The sequence below is a fragment of the Galeopterus variegatus genome, unplaced genomic scaffold (genome assembly GCF_000696425.1).
Source record: "Galeopterus variegatus unplaced genomic scaffold, G_variegatus-3.0.2 Scaffold4151, whole genome shotgun sequence".
In the NCBI taxonomy this organism is placed as follows: Eukaryota; Metazoa; Chordata; class Mammalia; order Dermoptera; family Cynocephalidae; genus Galeopterus; species Galeopterus variegatus.
The window spans coordinates 81,041-102,495 of NW_007730262.1; the positions used below are offsets into that span (position 1 = coordinate 81,041).

Here is a 21,455-nt window from a genome sequence, read left to right on the forward strand (position 1 = left end):
AAGACTCAGGCACAGTCTTGCTGAGGTTTGGACAGGGTCCAGGAGGTTCTTTTCAGATCTGTGTGGTTCTGTGATATAAGACAACCACATTCTCAGAGTTTGCTGGGTTAGGCTGTGTTATAATCTGAAAGTCATAATACATTGTTTTGTTTAATTGTTTAGTCCTCATTTTTATGATATAATCCCTACCCCAGTTTGTAAGCTAATAATATTATGCAGTTGAGTGTTTGAAGTTGAAGAAGTTTTCCAAATTCGCTGTTTATCTCACCAATATCTATGCGTTCTTGGTTGAGTTGCTACCTTGTCTGGTTTTCTGGAGCAGTATTTCTGTGAAAGGAAAATGTGTTCCCTCTAGTCCTCTTTTGTCAAAAACCCTTTGCACTTGCTTTCTTTTGCCAATTGAACCTTTTTTGAAATGCATCAGTAGGGAGAGCTTGCCTAGCCTTTGCTAGACAGGAGTAGCTGTAGGTGCATTTAAACAATCCAACTTGAAAAGGGGATTTCTCTCTTTTTATTTGAAAACAATCGAAAATGAAAAGTGTATGTCTCAGGACAGAGTGTTTAACCGACCTCATTCTACTGAACTCCGGTATGGTATATGAAACTGCCTCTCCTCTGTCTTCCCCAGTGTTTTAAAAAGATGCTTTACTTGTCTGAGGAAACTGGTTCTGAGTCAGAGAACTGGTGTAACGAGAATCCATTATGTTGTTAGTCTTGTTACTCTGTTTTTGCATCTCTTTCTCTTTGCTCAAAAAGTCAATACAGCTTTGTTCTAAAGGCTATCTGATCATATTTTGAGGGGAAATCAAGATTGAACTATAGAGATGGACTGTGGTTATGTTAAGCTTTCAATGTAACCATGCTCCGCCCCACACAGTACATACAGCCTGTACTGTTAAGTAATCCTGTAAGCTCATGTGGCTAAAGCATGTTGAAAATCTCCATTTTCACTTGAGTAACCATGACAGTAGATGAAACCCCCAAAAGGTACCTCTCTCCTCAGGGGTGGAAGTAGGGGCGGGAAGCAAGGGGCTAGCAGTACAGTTTCCAGCCTACCTTCCCTTGCCCCCTCTCTCATTTTAAGACCCCAGAGGAACAAAGTAAATATCTTTATAAGAGAATATATGGATTTTTCCTTTTTTTTTTTTTTTTTTTTTGTCCTTTTTGAGATCGGCCGCACCGTGCTCAGCCAGTGAGCGCTGTGAGCGCACCGGCCATCCCTATATAGGATCCGAACCTGCGGCGGGAGCGCTGCTGCACTCCCAGCGCCGCACTTTCCCGAGTGCGCCACGGGCTCAGCCCTGGATTTTTCCTTTTAAAATCACAGATAATTATAACCTTTAGAAAAGATATCATACGCCCTTGACTTCAGTAGTTGACACTTCTTCTGCAAGGTGTGTTCTTTAAAGACAAAGTAACTAAGGACTAATTAATTGGTGCTTACATACAAAAGTAAAATTGGAAGCCATATTACTGAGGAGTCAACTCAAAAATTTACTGACAGCAGGATATCTTAAAAAAAACGGGGCTTGCAGATTAGCTCAGTTGGTTAGAGCACAGTGTTTTAAAGCCAAGGTCAAGGGTTCAGCCAGCCGTGCCCCCTTCCAAAAAAACAAAAAAAGTATCATTTAAATGGAAAGCGGGCCCACGTGCCAGGTTTTGTTTGTTGTTGTGCATTTTTGTTGTTTCCTGAGAGGGGGAATGAGAAGCTGGTCTCTGGTCTCACAAATATGGTAAAGAAAAGTAACCTTTTTGTGGAAGTTGGCTCTAAATCTCTGATGTTCAAGAAATACCAAGTTTCAGTTCACCAAACGTAAGTCCTTTGTTATAAGCATATATATTTTTTTTTTGCCTGTAGACAGTTTCTGAAATTAGTGTCTTGATTTCCATGTCATGCTTTTATGTGATATTTACCCATAAAACCGTTTGGAGTATGTGAGTGGATGATGCTTCCTTATCATTCTGCGGCTCGTCTCTCGCCTTCTCCTTGGGGTTGTGGCACTGCCACACTCCTGATACATTGCTTCCTGGTGGGTGACATCATGACTTGTGAGCAACCTGGTATATAAATAAGGTGGTGAGAACTGCTTCAGCAATTCCGTTTCTATTTGAAAGGAATTAAGCAGCCTCTTTCTGTTCTTTTATATTTTCCTCTACTTTATGTTTTCACAATTATATTAGGTACTACAGAAGGACCCCTTTTCTCTTTCACTCCATTTCTAAAAAAACATTTGGTTGATTCAAAATCTCTTTGGAAATGTAACACCCCTATATGTTATACTATACCTCTCACACTGTATATATATTTTGGTCATGCCAGAATGTGGAGTTCTGCAACAGCTAATAACTACTAATTTTCTAGGAGTACCCTAGGAATACAGATGCTTGTGGCAGTGTGTTTATATTTTCACTGATATGAAAGGAGTGCTTATCTTAGGAGAGTGAAAACGAAAGTGTCAAACTTGGACCTTAATTCTCACCCATGTAGACACTGTATATTTGTAGATGTTTTGTGTGCTTTGGTAGATGTGGAAATATTTGTGAGATCAATACAAATTTACCTCTATGTGTTCAAAAGTAGATATGGCTATGGTTTTACTCACTGAACTCATTAGCAAAGATGTCTCTTAAGTATAGCAAAGGTTACAGTATATATAATGAATATATGAATATATATAATATAAATATGATTACATTGACTCCCACTGTAAATAGCTATTTGTGTGTGTCTTTTAACAATACAATTGAATGTCATAACTCATTTTTTTTAGATTCCACTGAAGTATAAAAGCTAGATGGAAATGCATACAGCATTGATAACAGCTAGGTAGAAATGCATACAGCATTACTCACCTGAGAAAAAGACAGTATGATAATTATTTTCATTCACATATTACTCTTCATGCCTTTTTTGCATTTCAGACCATCCATCTGGAATTACTCTTTCTGCCTGAAATATATCATTTAGAATTTCCTTCAGGTGAAGATGGCAAACTACTTGGGCAAAGCCTCTTTAGGAACTTTCTGGGCCAAGGCTGACTCAAGCCTTGTCCAGACCTACCCCCAAGGCATGGGGCCTTTGCCCTTCTTGTGAAGCTCTCAGGAGCTTTATTCCGTTGTTCCATCTCACCAGAAGTATTCCTCATACATCCTGACTCATGGCTTCAGCTGCTTCTCTCCTATCCCTTAGTTTACTCATTTTCATTTTCTCATTTAGGGCTTTGCATACTCGGATCTGTCTCAGTTCAGGTTCCCAACCTCCTGGCTTTCTTGTGGCTCCCCCAGCCCACTCCCCTGTCCCCACCTCTGTTGCTAATTGGCAGGCTGCCACACTGCCATCCTTCAGCGTGCTATCTTGGAGCACCTTGGCAGTTTCCTCAGGAACCCTGCTACTGTGGGCTTAGCACTCGAGCTTCTTGTCTTGACATTGTACTAGGGCAGTGGTTCTCAGTGTGCGGCCCCCAGACCAGCAGCTTCAGCATGACCTGGGGCATCGTTAGAAAGGCAAAATTCTTGGCTTCACTGTAGACCTACTCAATAAGAAACTGGGTGTGGGTAGGGGGCCAGCAATCCATTTTTTAACCAGCTCTCTAGGCCATTCTGATGTACAGTAAAGTTTAAGAACCCTAGAGTCTAATGACTCATTTTCTTATTTTACGGTGTTGCAACTCAGACACAAATAGCACTTGCTCAGGGTCATAAAGCTAGAGTAGTGCTAAATATTAGAGCCGGGAGTAGAGCTTACCCCAGTCCACTGCTTTTTCTACTATGCTATTCTACATTACTCGTGCTTAAAATTGTTTTCAGTTAAGTATTTAAATTGAGTCATGACTGTAGACTTGAAAGTGGGAGGCTTACCCTCCAAGCTTGTTATTTCTATAGTTTTTGAACCTACTACCAGTGACAGGATCAATCAGAATCACGTAGCTTTCAGTGACAAGGTAAGAGGATACCCTTGGCATTGGACACTTTACGGGGAACTCAGCAGAGTCTTCATGTTGTCCATTATGACTTTGATTGATGTATATTGCCATGTTTTAAAAACTACAACATACCAAAATGAACTCAAGCAACTGATTTACTAAGGAATGATTATCTGCATTCTGTATGTGTGTATGTACGTATATGTATTTGGTTTGTAAAATGAATTACCAGAGAATTTCTTAAGTAGCAATGTCCCCAGTATATTGAAATTCTAATTCCTTGCTAGTTGGAAGGAGATAGATAATGAATTGCATAACTGTTCAGGAACACATCTATTGAAGAGCAGGCTTACCCTTTATTAGTCGTTAGTAGAGTATTAGCATACTTATCCTCTAATTACACTTATTTGTATGTACTTTATGGATGTTGTTATATATTCTTCAGGTAGCAAATAAATATGTGTGAGAGTTTCCATTTGTTTTAGTTTGATATCTTTGCCCCATACAGCTTCATGGACCTGAACTTAGACGGAAGGATATCCAAAGCTACTGTTTCAGGCTTTTCTGCTTTTAGTTTTATTTTTAACAACTGACATTTCTTTTCAATGATAAGGAATTGGAGCATTGAGACCATTTTCTTACTAAATCATGCTCAAGTGGATTTAAAAAGTTAGTGCAGCCTCTAAAGGAGGTGCCCTAACCACTGGGAAATTCTTCCTTGATATGATTTTATAAATGCATATGAAAAGAAAATAGCATTAAGGAATTATTGGGAATAAAAAAAAATGATCAGGAATAATAAGTACTACATCATTTTGAAGACCCTCTAATCTTTTCCAAATGTTCACTAGAAATTTGTGAAAAATGGACAGTCAAGATCGTTTATTGTTACAGATGGGTTTTGTTTTACCAGAACTGGTTACATAATTTGCATGGCTCACTGCAAAATAAAAATGTGGGGCCTCTTGTTCAAAGAGTATTAAGAACTTCAAGACAGCAGCAGCAGAGTATTAAACAAAGCGTGGGGCTCTTCTGAGCTCGGGGCCCCGTGTGACCACACAGGTCGAATGCCCATGAAGCTTCTATGTTTTACCTAAGTGTTAAAGTGACTGAAAGAATCAAAATCCGCACCACTTTGTTCATGGAACAAAATGAATGTTTTGACTTGAATAAAAGCAAGACTCTCTTAACAAGAATCCACTTCTAAAAAAAGGCTCTTTCGGCAAGTGACCTTCTTTATTTATTTCAAAATGTCTATCTTTTCCTCTCAATTTTAACATGATTTCTGTAGCAAATAAAAAAGGGAGCTTTTCCCATGAGAGCGTCTGTCAAGAAACAATCTTCTTTGGCCCTCTTCTGATATATTAAGAAATAGTTCTCATCTCTCTTAAAGTAGGTTTGAACCTTTTTCTCAGATGAATACTTTACATACTCTGAGCAAACAACTTCAAATTTCTCACATATTCTGCCAACCAGATTTCCATTTCTCTTTTTTAATCCCTAGTGGCTTAAGTATCATATCTGCAGACAGTTTATACCACATTCTCTGTACATAATGTGATAGGGTTTATAGCATTTCATTTGGCAGCATGTCTTTGGGTCTGTTTGCACTTAATGTGCAGGTCACTTTGAGTAATATCAATCCTTTGAATTTGTTTTCTGTGATTTGGTTTTCACAGAACATTAGGATGCTCTCGAGATTATCCAGTCCAGTTCCCTGCCTCTAGGTATGCCTGTAACTCTGTAAGACAAATGGTTAAACAATATGTTTCTAAATGTCCCAGGAGAAGAAAAGTGTACTAGCATGGGTAATCCTTATATAGTGAGGAATGCTCAGGAAAACACCAACAGCATTTGTATTCCTCACAAATTCCATTTTCATGAATACAATCATTATTCTTTTCTTTTTATTGCAATTATTTATGTGTCTTATTCCTTTACTTCACTCAAAGTGCTTTATTTCTAAACTTAACCTTAATTATATTCTTGGTGAGAAACTAGAAAGCAGACTTCTAACCAGTATATTCCTCTGTGTACAACTCTTGGGAAAACTTTCTCATCTCTCTGATACCTTGACAGACCTGGGTTAATCATTATTACTGCTCACTTTTTTTTTTTTCTTTAATGAAAAACTATTGAATTATTCAGTTTTTCTTAAAAGTTCAATGATTTTTGTATTTCTGATGCTCTTTAGTACCCAATATATTCACAGCATTAATGCTCAGAGTCTCCCTCACTGGTCCACTGGCTCTAATATTTATTAGAATAATTTTATTTACCATATGTTTGTGTCATGTTGGAAATGTTAGGAGAAAAAATTGAATTTTGAATGTGAAAGGTCCTTTCTTCTTTTATCAAAAGGAAAAAATGCATTCTCTGACATTAATAAAAGTCATGCTGACGTTCTCTTACAAGAAACTCACTAAAATGACAAAGAGCATGAAAAATGTAATTAGGTGTTTGGTTGAACTGAATTGGTTGGTTTGTTCTCCTGATAAATTCTAATACACAAAAATAAAATTACAATTAATAAGAAAGTGCAAACGTGGCAGATACATTGATATTCTAGGTAATATTTGAAGCACTTGTCGTTATTTTGTGTGTTTGCAATAGAAAAAAATAAATTTGGGTTTTTTGCAAATATTGCTGAATTTTCCTCAGAAAAACACTTTAAGGAGTTGGATTTATTTATTCAATTCTCAGTGAGGAACTGGCTGAATCAAGGTTTTGGAAAAATGAACATGTATTCTCTATTTTTAAGTATATTAACTAATCTATAAAGGCTTGACTTTCATTAATGCCTGCTGAGGGAAAAAATGAGTTCTAGAGATTGTGTTGTGCTCAGAACTGTGTAACTTACTTTCACAAACCCTACTTAAGCTTCGATTTCTAAATCTCTCTCTAATGAAATCATACCTCTAAAATGTTTCGTTAAAATGACAAGATAAGCTGCCTTGCATCTCTGTGCTGGAGTGGGGGCAAGGGACAGAGTTCTGGGAGATCTTGCCAAACCATTCCAAAGCTTTAGGGAAAGAAGCGCCAATTATCAACCTCACCTCAGTGAAAAATTGGCAACACCTCCATTGCAAAGATAATAGCAAAAGGGCGGGTCGATCATGTGCCACTCCTTGGCTTGTCTTGATCTTGTTCTCATGGTTGTACTGATGACTCATATAGAGTTAGAACTTGGACACTGGAGTTGTGAAATGTAGGAACTATTAGAAAGACTGTGCTTTTCAAGTCATGCATTTTAGAAAATATTTTAAAATTGTCATAGCCTTCTGCATTGTGCAATCTTCTACTTTCTTTGCCTACCCCTCTTCTATTCATAAATATTTTCTCACAGGATTGATAGTAGTTCAAATGGCTTAATTATATCTCTAAATATTACGTCAAACCATATGAAATTGTTGCTATTTGACCACTTTGGACCTATAAAAGTTGCAATCTCATATGGTTCAATCTAATAAAAAATAAGTAATTCCCAAATAGAAAGGTAATATCCTACTATTACTTAACCACTTTTTGTTGTGGATGAAACCCAGATTTTATCTTAGTTGATCATTTACTAGCTGTTTGGCATTTAAGAGAATTTTCTTGCAGATTTTTGGCATTTAAGGAGAACTTTTAAACAGGAAAACTCTCTCCTGTTCATGCAGGGCCACCCTGGGAAACAGGCCTTAATGAAGTCACTAATCAGTAGCCTGGTCTCCTGTGGATATAGTTCTCCTGTTTGCATAGCATTTGTTCAGAGAAAATGCAGTGTAGTTGGTTAATTTATCATTGTCTTTATTTGTGTTCCAAATGAATATGCCCTGGTCATTCTAATTAGATCAAGAGACACTTTAGTATCTTAGATAGAGCTGGACGTTGACAAGGTTTCCTTGGCTACCAGTTTCCAAATCATCTCTTAAAAGTGGATGATTAATCCATCCAGCACACGTTGATTTCTCCAGCTTTGACTCTGAGGTGGAAGTGACCTCTTCCTCACTTTACTTCGCAATGCAGGATGCACCTTAAAATAGCTTTCTCTAGACTGGATATAAAGATTTCAGTAATGAGTAGGTTCTCTAAATATACTTTTCCTTCTTTGTTGAAGACAGTGCTAATGTGAGTGCTTAGTTACTAAAACAAATATAATGACATTTTTAAAGCCTCACAAGGTTGGATAATTGCTTTAAAGAAATTATGGTACTTTTTTTCTTCCTTTTCCTGAAATAGAAAATCATGCTCCTGTTGAAGACCCAGGATTCCATATGTCAAAAGAGCATAAGTAGTGTATTCCTTTTAAAGGATGGGATAAATTTCCCCTATACTAAAAATCACTAGCTGCCAAAGAAGTGCTGAGTGAAAAATGGTTCTTATTTCTTTGTGGACTGCAATTTCCCCCTGTTGATGTAGGCTATAAATAGGAAATAAACGGTCTTGAATGAAATGAGATAGTATGCAAAGATTTCACTGATGAGTTTAGATGAGCAAGTCATAAAAGGAGCAAATATTGCCGTGTCCTAAATCTTTGCCAAAGAGCCTTTAGTAACCTCCTCACTTTCTACCATTTTGGCAAATTCCACTTTTTAACCCCGTTATTTTCAGAGTAACAGAAATTTGTTTTATTTATCTAAAAGAGGAAAAATAATTAAGAATATTAAAAATTATTACTGTTCAGTAGACAAGCCACATAAACATAGTCTTTAATATGCTTTATTTAATAAAATCAGCAGTTCCTCCCTTTATGATGTATTTATCTGAGGTAATTCATCAGCATGAGGATTACACTAAAATAAATTGCTTTTCTGACACCAAGGTCAAGGGTTCAGATCCCTGTATCAGCCAGCCATGCCTCTCCCCCCACTCCCCCACCCCAAAATTGCTTTTCTAAACAGTAAAACCTTGGCTCCTGCAAATAGTTGATTCATGCACAAGGTATAATGTAAACGTAGGCTGTTCTATTATCGTTTTAAGAGCCAAAAATCTATAGCATTTTTCTCTCTGTTCATAGATATTATATATCAAACAAGTACAGATTTTCAGAGAATGTTTCATTTTTAGTTGGTCTGACTGGCAAGGGTCTTCATTAGCCAAGAATTCTCTTAACTTTCAAATTAGCTAATATAGAGGAAAAAATGTGTAATTTACCTATTTGTATTAATGCAACCAAAGGAGGATGCCTTACAATGCTCTGTTTTACACAGTTCTGTCCATTGAGTAAGTGCCCAGTGGTTATGTGTTGATAGCTTGAAGGAGCTAATTAAAAGCTACATAAGGAATGTGCTGAGGGTATGATTGAAGCAATGCTGATTAACTGTAAGTTATGCCTGCTTTCCTTTCTTGAGCCTACAGTTCTAAGAGATATGGTTGAAGCCAATTTGAAATTGTAAATCTTTTCTAGTTAATCCCAAGCGAGAAATTAAGTGCCTATTTTCAAGTCTGTCTCTGACCACAACTCTTATCTGTTTTAATAAAATATAACAATATTTACAAACAGTTGTGGCATGACAGAAAGTAGATAGCAACATAGGTACTTAATAAAATAGCAAATGGCTCTCTCTCTTGCTCTTTCTGTCTGCTCTCTCTGTTTTCTCTGCTTCCACCATCTTGCAACATGAGACCCCTGGGTCACTGTCACCACCACCAGATGGACTTTGGACTTCCCAGCGTCAGAAACTGGACCCCAGGGCCAAGCCCATGGCGCACTCGGGAGAGTGTGGCGCTGGGAGCGCAGCAGCGCTCCCGCTGCGAGTTCGGATCCTATATAGGGATGACCGGTGCGCTCACTGGCTGAGCGCGATGCGGCCAGTCTCAAAAAGGACAAAAAAAATAAAAAAGAAACTGGACCCCAAACTTTTATGATGGGAAGAGGAACAAACTTAATCTTATCAAATAAAGGTGCCTCTTCCCATGAAACAAACAAACAAAAAATAGTGCATGATATAAACCATGGAAGTTTTGAATTAAAAAAAAAAAATCAAATGTAAAGGTCAAGTAGACATAGCCACTTAAAACACTTATGAAATTAAGCTCCAAGAAATGACAATCTTTAAATGCCAGTATTTTCTCTGGTCTTAATAGCTTTTAGCAGATTATTTAAGCATAATTATCATCCTGACTTTATTTTAAAAGAACCAGATAATGTTCAGAAATTGATATAATTATATCTCTGAGGTATTCGTGCCTAATTTTGTAATTCTATATCATTTTTATTTTAACTGATCAACTCTTGTACAGTTCAATGGCATCCATATTATTTACTCAGTAATCTGTAATTATAGACTTCCTCTGCTAAAGCACCCTATGCTTTATTGCTCTAGGTTGTCAGGAGTTCTGTGGGTTTTAATTTTAGAAAATTTGAAATTGAAAAATTTATTTTTTTCCCAGATGAACATTATAAAGTAATGAAGAGGTCAACCAGTGTTGCTTTGATTGTTTGAAACACCAAAAGGCAATACCACCTGATATACAATTACCATATTACTTTTAATATGTCTTCTTTATAAATTTACAGGTTAGATTCAATTAAATGGCAGTAACAGTATGTTTAATTTACCATGAGTATCTGCCTTAGGGAGTTATTTATTTATTTTGAAATTAAACTTTTTCTGTTGGAGGCCTAGTTCTCTTTTATTTAGTAAGGTATATAATTAAGGTCTATCTGAATTGTAATTATTTCACAGAGCAGAATATTGCTAATATATATTTGTATAAATTATCTAAATTACGTGAATTTAGATCATTTAAGTTTCCAAAGCACTCACTCTAGGAATTTGACCCCTTTAATACATCTGGTGAGCTAAAGTGTATTCGTATAATAATCTTTCTAAAAGCTGTATTCATTTAAACTTGTAAGTGTAAAGTATTATTTATTTATTTGTATATTTATTTAGCTATTCTTTCAGGATTTACATTAATCTTTTATTTTCTAAGTTAGGCACATGGGGGAAGATGTATGGGTGTGAACACTCAGGGTATATGCCTAGCAGGTGTAGTTGGAGAAATCAAAGAAAAATTTGTAAGCAATTTATGAGACCACTGTAGTTTGGATTGGATCTGATGAGCACTGACTCTTAGAAATTGGGATGCTGTGATTAAAGTTAGTTTAGTAATGGGAGATACTAGAAACAGGGAATTCAACAAATTGATCCATGTAGCAGTAATCCAGGTTAAGGGATGGATAATAAACTTGGAGATGAAACTCTGATTCTGAGATATTTTGCCTGTGAAGAAGTGGTATAGCTTAGTCACTATTTGAATTTGGAGATGAAAAAAAAAAAAAAATATATATATATATATATATATATATATATATCAAAGACCATTCAAAGGTTCCAAGCTTGAGGGATAATCAGAAATGAGATAATTGGGATGAGAAGTCATTAGGAGTGTGGTTTAGGTGGAGAATTTATGGATGATTAAATCAGTCTTAGATATGCTGAGACTGAGATGATGGGAAATCTTATAAATAACATTGTTTGGTGGTAGCTGATAATTTGGGCCTGAAATGGGAATGAGAGTTAATAGTGGGGATGCGAATTAAGGCATCTCCACCCTAGAAGGGAATTAGAAGGCTTGAAATTGAGATAACTTCCCAGAGTCCAAGAAAGCAAAGACCACAGACTATCCAGTGACACTTTGGTCTGCTTTCTAAATAATTATCTTTCAGCAACTTGTTTGACTTCTGTCAAAAGAATAACAGTGAGATTGCTAGGAGGACAAATATATTCTAGTTGATTGAGAAAGAATCCAGCCATGCCCAGAGTCAGACTGGCTCTCTCCTGGAGAATACTATTGAGCTCCCGTTAAGAAATTATTGAGGGATTTCGATCAAGGCTTAAAGGTAGGTACTTCCCTCTCCCATCTTGATTTATCAATGGAAATTACAATATTGAGTTACCACAATGAATATCAGAAGTATATAACTTCAGCTACATTTCTGAGGCAAGTGCCATTGGGCAGCCTCCTATACATTGCTGACCATACTTTGTACCGTGTGACCCTCCACTGCTTTCAGATTGGGCAAGGGGTTGATTCTTAACTCAAGGACAGCTATCTATAGGATAGTCTATTTTATAAGAGATAACCTGTAATGAACATTCCTCCCAAAAGGCTTTTCTGCACTGGTCGAATCAACTTGATTCTTCCTGTTGGAAAGTTTGTACTCAAAGATGCAAAGATAGAGAATTAATTGGCAAGTGGCAGAAGAGAAAATAAAAACAAATACTAAGAGTAGGTGCACATGGGTGCAGCACATGCACAGGAGAGAATGGGTATCAAGATACTAAAGTAATAACATTAGTGGGTCACTCAGAATGTTGTGCCTGGAGGGATAGAGTCATGGTTGTATCTTAAATGATGTTTCAGTTCTTTGTGAGGCCCGACCATGCAGCTGCTGAAACCCGTTTCCTGTTCCTCCTTACTTCTGCATATTCTTACACCAACCCCCCATTTTGTTTCTAACAAGCCATCAAACATGTTTATCAAGAGAAGGATTAGTCATAACAGTAGCCAGTTAAGTAACAGACATTCCCTCTTCTCCGCCTCCTTCCTTTCTATGCCAACTCACTGGAGGATCTAACTCCTCCATAGATGAGGAGGAGGAAGGGGGAGAGAATGGTAAAACAGATTATGTCACCCATTTGCCCCTTCAGATATCTGGGTCCAGAAGACTAAACAGCAGTGGAGGAGGGAAACATTTTGAAGCATATATAAAATTAATATTTAATCTATAACCAGAAAATTAGGGAATCCTTCTAAGATGTCATTATGGGACATGAAAGGGAGATTTGACATTGCTTATCTGGGAGCAACGGTGAAGAAAACTGAAAAACAATTTTATGTTCATATTCTCACTGAGGTGAGACTTCTCAGTAAATTAGTTGGTTAAACATGCTTCTTTTTTTCAAAGTGCTTTTGCGTTTTTTAAAAAAGCAAAAATATATCATGTTAAAAAAAAAAGGTACGATATGCTCCTCAATTTGAAATGAGTGGTTGTAATAAGGACACATAAGTTTGCAGCAGTGGACACTCTCTGGGCATTCAAAAAATAAGGTGGTCACACACACACACACGAAACCTCTTGCACTTTAAAAATAAGCAACAGTTAAGGGCCTCTGCAAGTAGTGGAGTGAAGCTGCTATTGCCTTTCTGAAGTTGGGCAAGAAGCTGTCGGGAGGGTTCGTTCATTATAGAATCTGATAAGCAAAGGAAGAAGAGTAACACTATGATTGGAAAGTTGGATTACCAACTGATGAATTATCCACTTGTTCCCTGCACTCCAAGCATCAGCAATTAAGAGTACCAGTTCCCTCATTTAGAACATTTTTATACTTGGTGATGGGCTGCCATTACTGACCTGGTGTGTGACGTTTGTGGCAACTGCCCGACTGCACTCTCATGAGGGCAGTTCTTGAAAAGTCACTTCAGTCACAAACTTGCCTTGGGCCTGTGCTAGGCACTGAGGAAGATACAAATCTGCATGTGACTTCATGCTGGAAGGCGAAACTATTCCTTTTCCTCTCCCCGCCCCCACTGGGCTTGTGTTTGCCTTTCTTATGGAGATGGTTGTTAGGCTTAAGTTATTGGACTGTGTTCAGGTATGGCAGTCCAGTTGAAGTCCATGGATAAGGACCTAGGTCTTTTGTAAAGAAATTGAATTTCCCCAGTGTTACAGGCAGGGTATCAGACAGGAGAGCAAAACTTGGAAAGCAGGTCTCTCACCAGCCTTTGAAAAAACTCTCTTCTGTTTTTGTGTCTGTTGTTTTGGAACCAGACTTCAAGGACTCTTAAATGTAAATCCAGATAGAAGTGAATGTAGGATCGTTGCTTCATTTTCCAGTCTCAGTCTTGGCTTTGGCTCTCCAAACGGGGTCATCTCAATTGGCAGCAGGCTTACACTGAGTGCTGTTGGTCTTTCCCACCTTCCACCTGTGGTGAGGCCTCGCTTTACTGATATGGCCGGCCCTTGCCGAGGTCCTTCAGCACCTCAGAGGCAGATTGTGAGATCCACAAATAGTTGTACCTACCATGGTTTTGACATTGACAGCGTATATTCTAGAGCAGGGGTTGGCAACCGTTTCCTGTCAAGGGCCAGATATAAATATTTTAGGCTTCACAGGCCATGAGGTCTCTGTCACAACTACTCAACCTTGTCATTGTAGCACAAAAGCAGCCATAGACAATACATAATGAATGAGCTTGGCTGCATTCCCATCAAACTTAGGAAGTGAAATTTAAATTTTGTGAAATTTTCATGTAACACAAAATATTCTTTTTATTTTTTAAAAACCATTTAAAAAGTGAAAACCATCCTTACCATGTGGACTGTAGAAAAGCAGGTGGTGACTAGATTTAACCACAAGGGCTGGAGTTTGACATCCCCTACTCAAAACATCCCTGGGTTTTAATGCTGGTTCTGAAACTTCTCAGCTATATGAACTTGAATGAGTTAATTTGCCTAAATTTGCCTCCATTTCCTCACCTAGAAAATAAAACAGGTTGGTGTGGGGACTCAATATAAATCCCTTAGAACAGTCCCTGACATTTAGTAAGCTCTCAATAAATGATAGATATTATTAATATTCCTACCTCCAAAAACAACCTTTATCTTTTCTTTTTTTCGGGTGGCCGGTGTGGCTGGCTGGTACAGGGATTGAACCCTGGACCTTGATGTTATCAGCACCATGCGCTAACCAATTGAGAAACCGGCCAGTCCAATCTTTTCATAAAGTAAACTTCGATGTACTTTAGTAGATGGTTTTGAATTGAGTTAGATTGGTTCTTTTTCCAAGTTTGTTTTTGCTTGCTTTTCCCTTCACAAGAGTTCTATGCCCTTAGTAAATGATTGATTTTGATAAGACACAGAGTATTTCAAAGGTCTCTTTGAAATATTAATTATTTAAAATATTGAATGTGAGATATATTTTACTAGAGGCATCAACAGTAGTTTTTCAGGTAAGCATTAGCATTCAGGTTTATTGGGTGTTGTTTATTTATAGCATGTGTAATTTTCTTCTCCCCATCTTCTAGCATAGAGTATAGGTAACTGGGGGGGGTGGGGTGGAGAATAAACATAAACATTATTTTTTGACTACCACTTATTATCAAACTTTCTTACTTTAGGCAAACTGCCAAAAATGTGCCAAAAAGATGCCTCTGAAGTTCCTTCACTGAAACTTTGCCAGTAGAAATCTATTCATTAGTACTTATAAGCTTCTCTTTAAGATGTAAATACATCAGGGAAAATTAACTTGCCAGTTCAGTTCTCCTGGCAAACTTTTAGGTAACACCTACATGTAGATATTTGGGAGAAATCACCTCATCATCCTTCATCATTCATCATTTTGGGGTGGAATATCCACTTATCTGGTAACCCCTACAATATATGGTATTTATTCCATGACAAAATGTCTAAAACATTAACCTTAAAATTATTTAGGAAGAGTAGTATTCTCTATGAAATTTATCTGGGATCTGATGATTTACCTCACTACAGGAGACTTAATTATCTGTTCTGGCAAGAAGATGAGATAACAGAATGAATGAACTCTCTAAAACTATAGTTTTAACTTTAATTGCTCTGAGATTAATTTTGCTTTTTGGTGCATACCACTGTGCAAGGCCTCAACCTGGGAATGTAATGTTTTTCTGTTTTGTTTTACAAATTTTTGACTACAGCATAATGTAATTACTACACAGCCCCTAGCTCATCCTGTGGTTTCTGGTAATTTCTTCTAAGCTCCTGTGTCCTCTTATCCCTCTTAAAAGTTTTCTTTTTTTGAACAGGAGCATCTGCCTTCATTATTTCCCTTGGAACTCTATCCTTTCTACTTATGCCCTCTTTTAATCTCTTTGGAATAATATCTTGATTTTCTTAAACTCTTTTCTGGCCATAAATAACTTCATAGACTACTGTCTTAGTTACCATCTGTTAGTTTTCCAAGTCACCATTAACTTGATTCTTCTCTCACTTCCAATTACACTCCAAACTAACAAAAATCTCCCATCAGGTAGAGGCTTTCTAGGTCCTTATGGACTGCAATACATATTGCTCAGGCTTTTGTTATGTCTGTTAATACAGTGCTTTGCCGAATGGTTTGATTTCTCCTACTTCTGACTCATTTATGGTATTACTGTTGCTGTTACTGAAAGATATTAAGATCCTGCAGCACAATGTGTTCTTTTCGCCATATTGTTGTAGCCTTTTACTTTAGTCTTTATTACCTCCTTGTGTTTCATGCTAAATTATAGGAGCTCTTTGTCAGCCGTGGGCCTTCCTTTTTTTCAGATCCCAGGGAATGGCTTTTGTTTCCCTCTTCTTTGATAAGTGAGGAGTCTTCTAATTTTATATCATCCACAAACCCAGACATCTTGCAGCATGGTCTTAATCTGGACCGTGATAGATGGTGTGAAAAACATTGAATCTAACACTGATTTTTCTTGCACTTCTGTCATTGCCTTCTTATGCCATCAACTTCCATTTACTACTGCTGATGACCTTGCTCACAAAACCCATTTTACTTTTCTATTTAGTCTTGTACAAAAAATGCCAAAGTTGACTGTCCTACTTTGCCCAGGGTTATATGCAGAATAATATTTGTCACTGCAAATTAAATTCTATTCTTTGTAAAATTGATTTCTTTCCAACTCTAGTCCATTTTGCATTGTACTTTGAGGCTGATCATAAATGCCACACCACTGTCCTACTTAAGATCTACCAGTGGCTTTTTAGAGTCCCTTGAAGCATGTTCAAACTTCTTTCTTTGATATCCAAACCCCTTTAGAAGTTTGCTGTGTTCTTACCTATCCAACTGTAACTCCTGTATCCTTCAACTCTGTTTCTTTCCTCATGCTTTATCAAGCGTACCATACATATTTTATTTCAGGTGGCTACGGTGATCCAAAATGACCTCAACTCTTTTCATCCCTTTAAATTATATGATATGAATAGGCAAAATTAATATAGGATGACAGAAATCAGAAGTTGCCTCTGAGTGGTGGGGGCAAAGGGAACTTTCTGGGGTGATAGAAATGTTCAATATATTTATTGTGATGATTGTTGCATGGGTGTATGTATTTGTCAAAGCTCTTCAAACTATTCATTTAATGTCTGTGCATTTTAATATTTGTAAATTTATACACACATGCATACACACATACAAAGAGAGAGAACATGTGTGCATGTGTGAGTGCACTAGGAGTTATGAAATCTAGATTTTGTATCTTTGAACCAGTCATTATGGTCTGGTTTTTTTGGTTTGTTTTGGTGTCATTTAAATGGAATTATAATACCTAATGTGCTACGGAAATGTGACGTTTTCAGAGGCTTAACTTAAGCCCTGTTACTTGTATGAAATCTTTCCCAACTCCTCCAGCCCACAGAGAGTGTAGTTTTATTCCTTAAAATTATTTAATGTGCAGAAGTACAATCTCATGTGGAAGGGTCCTACCCTCAGTAGGAAGCCTGTTGCTTCTCATGGGCCACTTAACATTGACTGGTAGAAAGCTTTAACTATATACTTGAGAATTCAAGGAGGCTATAACAGTAAATTAAAGCCATTATGCCCAGGTCGTTGGGATTTTAGGAAATGATTTTTATAGTATTGGCTTTAGTTTAATATTTCAAGGTGTATTGAACTAGAGTTGGGTAATGGGAGAGTCCAAGGCACTAGGTGCTTAAGTTCCTAGAAGAGAAGGATTGTTCTAATTAATAATATTTGATAAAAAGTCAGGAGAACACTGAGTAGTTTCAAAAACTATGAAGGTTCAACGATTTTACCCTACTTGCAAGCTAACAAATTGGCCTGCCACAGTTTCATGGATGCTGGCAGAAGACATAAGACTCCTGGGTCAGAGACATAGAATTCTGCTACTCATGGTACAGCAGCTTCATGTTCCTATTGCTTTTCCTTGCCTTCCAACTCCCAGAGGGTGACATGAAGGTAGGCCCAGGTGGATGGTACACACACAGTGATGTTTACAAAGACCTTTTTTTTTTTTTTTTTTTTTTTTTAAAGCAGAAACATCTAGCACATGCTTCTCAGCAGGGCTAATATTACCCCCAAAGGTGAAATGCATACATTAAATAGCTTCACAATTCATGCATGTATTAAAACATAATGTTGTACACCGTAAATATATACAATTTTTACTTGTCAATTAGAAAAATTTAAACATTTTTTTTAAAAGTTGGGGTCCTCCAGAGTTGCATCCCCCACCCCTCCTCTTCTAATATACTACTTCAGGTTAATCTCATCCATCTTCCCATGACACTCAAATCTTTAGCTCCAGCCCAGACTTCACTCCTGGGTTCTAGACCCATATTTCCAGGGTTATTCCTACTTAGATATTCCTGGGTTCTAGACCCATTCCTAGTGGTTATTCCTACTTAGATATTCCTTAGGCATTTCAAATAGCTCAATCCACAGGGTAGGAGAGAGTTTCTGGCAATTGACACCTTGAGACAAATGCTCTAACAAATCTTAAAAGTGTTTTTGATGGCCACAGTTGTGAAAGATAAGAGTAGGGTGAAATGTTTTTAATGCCGTTTCTGTTAGGAATTTCCATGAACATCGTTTGAGCACTCCACTCATGGCTTCTTAACAGTTCTTTCCCATAGGAAAAGTTTAGACACAGACTAGCATTCTGAAAAGGAAGTGAAATGCTGGCTAATGTCTCTCAGTTGTAAAATGTGGCCTTTTAGATGATGTGGTCACCTTTTCTTTGTACAATGTCAGCATTTCAAAATGGGTAAAGGGTATGGATTCAGTAGGAATTGAATGCAAATGTGTTTTGCAAATAGTGTCTTTTGAGATAATCTGCAGATGATGGTTGAATGCTGAAGGTATTAATACAATCAGTATTTAACCTTGTGTAACTCCGCTTCATCAAATCACGCCCTGCACATTGATTGCATTAAGCTGGGTCAGTGGTTTCTTGCTTAGGAACATCTCATAAGAATCTTAACAGGAAGGCAGCAGTAGCTGATCAGCTACTGTTTATTTGCATACTGAGCGTGTCATCAATAATACAAAAGACAAAGTCTTTAAGTTGAAAGAACAGTGGGATTGGCATGAATTTTGCTTAATGGTGCGTAATAAGCAAAGTAGTCTGTGGTGCCAGAAACTGACAGGATACATTATGTTAAAACAGATATATGTCTTTAATTTAGGGGTATTATGTAAATCTGACAGGAGTTTTTCCCTTTATTTTCCTGTAGTTTAACTTTAATTGCTCTAAGATTAATTCCGATTTCTCCCTTCCTCCAGAGGGTGATGAGACTGGCGTGATGGATAATCTTCTAGAAGCCCTGCAGTCAGGTGCAGCATTCCGAGACCGCAGAAAGCGGATTCCAAGGAATCCAGGTAAAACCCATTCTAGCTCGCATGGTATTGTAAAATGTGAATGTTCAGCGCCAAGTACCAAAAAAAGAAAAAAAGAAAAAAACTTCTTCGTGAAGACTTTTTTTTTTTTTTTAACAGTTAGTTCATGTGTGAAATCTCAGCAGGCTTCTACATCTATGTGATTGTAAGTTTCAACTTAGTAAACGTATCTTCGATAACTGTAGACTTTGCAAAAAAAAAAATCAGAAACAAGACTCCCACTGTGTTTAATATTAAGTATTTTTAATTGTTATTTTATGAGCACGTGGTTTGGGTAGAAGGTGGTTTAAAGCCATAAATGTAATTAAATCATTAAAATTGGCCCTAAGGATGTCACATTAACTATTCACAGGTAAGGAAACTGAGATAATACTTGTTTCTAGAGGCCATTTTGGTTTTGCAGTATAATCTGTTCTTTATTATCCATGTTAATGAAAGGAGTAGAGGCACTGATAATCCAAGACCCCCCAAAATCCCAAAGCACTGAAACAAATTTTTGTGTGTATATTTGATTAGTAACAGATAAAGCCACACTATGAAAATTGATCTCAGGGGAAGAAAAAACATAAAAGAAGTAAAACAACCTGCCTCACTCAAGTGGAACTAGTAAGTTTTTCACCTTCTCTGTTCACACCTTATAGCTGAGGTAAATAATAGCTCCTCTTCAGATAATCCGAGTTGGCTAAACTGTCCACCTCCTCTAAATAGGTCTTATATCTTTCTCGAAGTAGAGGAAGAAATTAGGTATGTTGATTTTAAAAGTCTTCTTCATGGGCCATAAAGCTATATGGAGAAGTAAATTAAAACAAAGAAAATTAATAGTAAATATGTAAACTCTCCTTATTTTAAGATTAATAAGATTTGTCTTGAATAGCCTACAATTCAAAAATATTCTGTGTTTGGACTTGAAGTTATCGTATGTCATCAGAATGGAAATTGGTAGCTCTCAAAACCATTATACGTCAGCAAACGAGTGAGAGAAATGAGGCCCAGTGCAGAGTTATCCAGGAAAGCTTTTAGCAATGGTGAAACTTGTGGCAGAAAACAATGTAAGTTATAGTCATCTTTTTCACATTTGAGTGAATCCTGATGAGTAATGGGTAACATTCTACCCATTCTATCCAGGAGTGGAAAACTGGAGGAAAGAAAGTGAAAATCTGTACTGATATGTTCATATTAATTTTTTAAGGTAATGTTGCATAGCAGAGTGATTGGAGCACTACTGATCTGTAACTATGAGCCAGCCATTCCACCTATCCTCAGTCTTCTTCTGCAAAATGAGAATGTTCTACCAGGCTGTCAGAGGCCTCTTCCACCTCTTAAGGAAAAAAAAAAAACCTTCACTGCTCTTTCTTGAATTATCAGAGCAATAATAGTCAGTGAAAGGCAAACTAAAGTAATTTTTGTCCCAATTCAGTTCTCTGTTAAGCAGCTAAATAAAAGCATGTTATTCTGGGCCATAAAAGAACTGCCATAATCTTTCTCAGCTGTTTATTTTAAAAATACACATTTTCTAAGGCCCCTGTCTGATTAGTCTCACACCTCACACTGATTCTAGAAAGACTACGAGGAGAGAGAGAGAGAGAGAGCATTTCATGGGGTTTCTGCGAGTTTGGTACTCAAGGGAATATAGTTTTGTCAACTGTGAAACACCAAAATATATTCACAGACTGCATAATTTTATGCTACTGATTCCAAGTAATCTAAATTGGGATCTCTGGGCTGGCTGGTTAGCTCGGTTAGAGCACAGCCTTATAATACCAAGGTCACAGGTTCATATCTCGGAACCAGCCAGCCACAAAAATAAAATAAAATAAATTGTGATCTCCTTTGGTTTGTAGCTGGAGTCTCTCTGTGAACACATAGAGTCAAAAATATCAGCCCATTTAGCTGTCGCAGTCATTCCAAGTGGCAGTAGCCAAAGCAAACGTCCAGAGGTAAAAAGAAACTAGAAGGCAGACAGTGGCAATGTTTGATAAGACATCCTGGATGTCGGTAGAAGAGCTGGAAGTGAGGGAAGAGAGAACTAGCAAGGGAAGAGAGGATGAAAAGCACAGAGTTTACAAATCTGCCCCAAACTCTCTAATCTTCTTGTCTCTTTCAAGAAGCAGCAGAACCGGGGACTTTTACAGATTTCTTCCTTGTCTCGGCCTTTCCTAGC

General features: G+C 37.3%; 1 protein-coding gene across 1 annotated transcript in view; it reads left to right on the forward strand.

Moving 5' to 3' along the window:
- LOC103602440 (protein diaphanous homolog 2-like) overlaps nucleotides 1–19,889 on the forward strand; it is a gene marked incomplete at its 5' end in the record, with an annotated part of 31,240 nt that extends 11,351 nt beyond the window's left edge. The window contains 2 exons of the mRNA XM_008586839.1: nucleotides 19,181–19,276; nucleotides 19,811–19,889. Of these exons, the coding sequence (XP_008585061.1) occupies nucleotides 19,181–19,276; nucleotides 19,811–19,833 (119 nt within the window). The remainder of the gene's footprint in view (nucleotides 1–19,180; nucleotides 19,277–19,810) is intronic.
- Nucleotides 19,890–21,455: the final 1,566 nt, after the last annotated feature.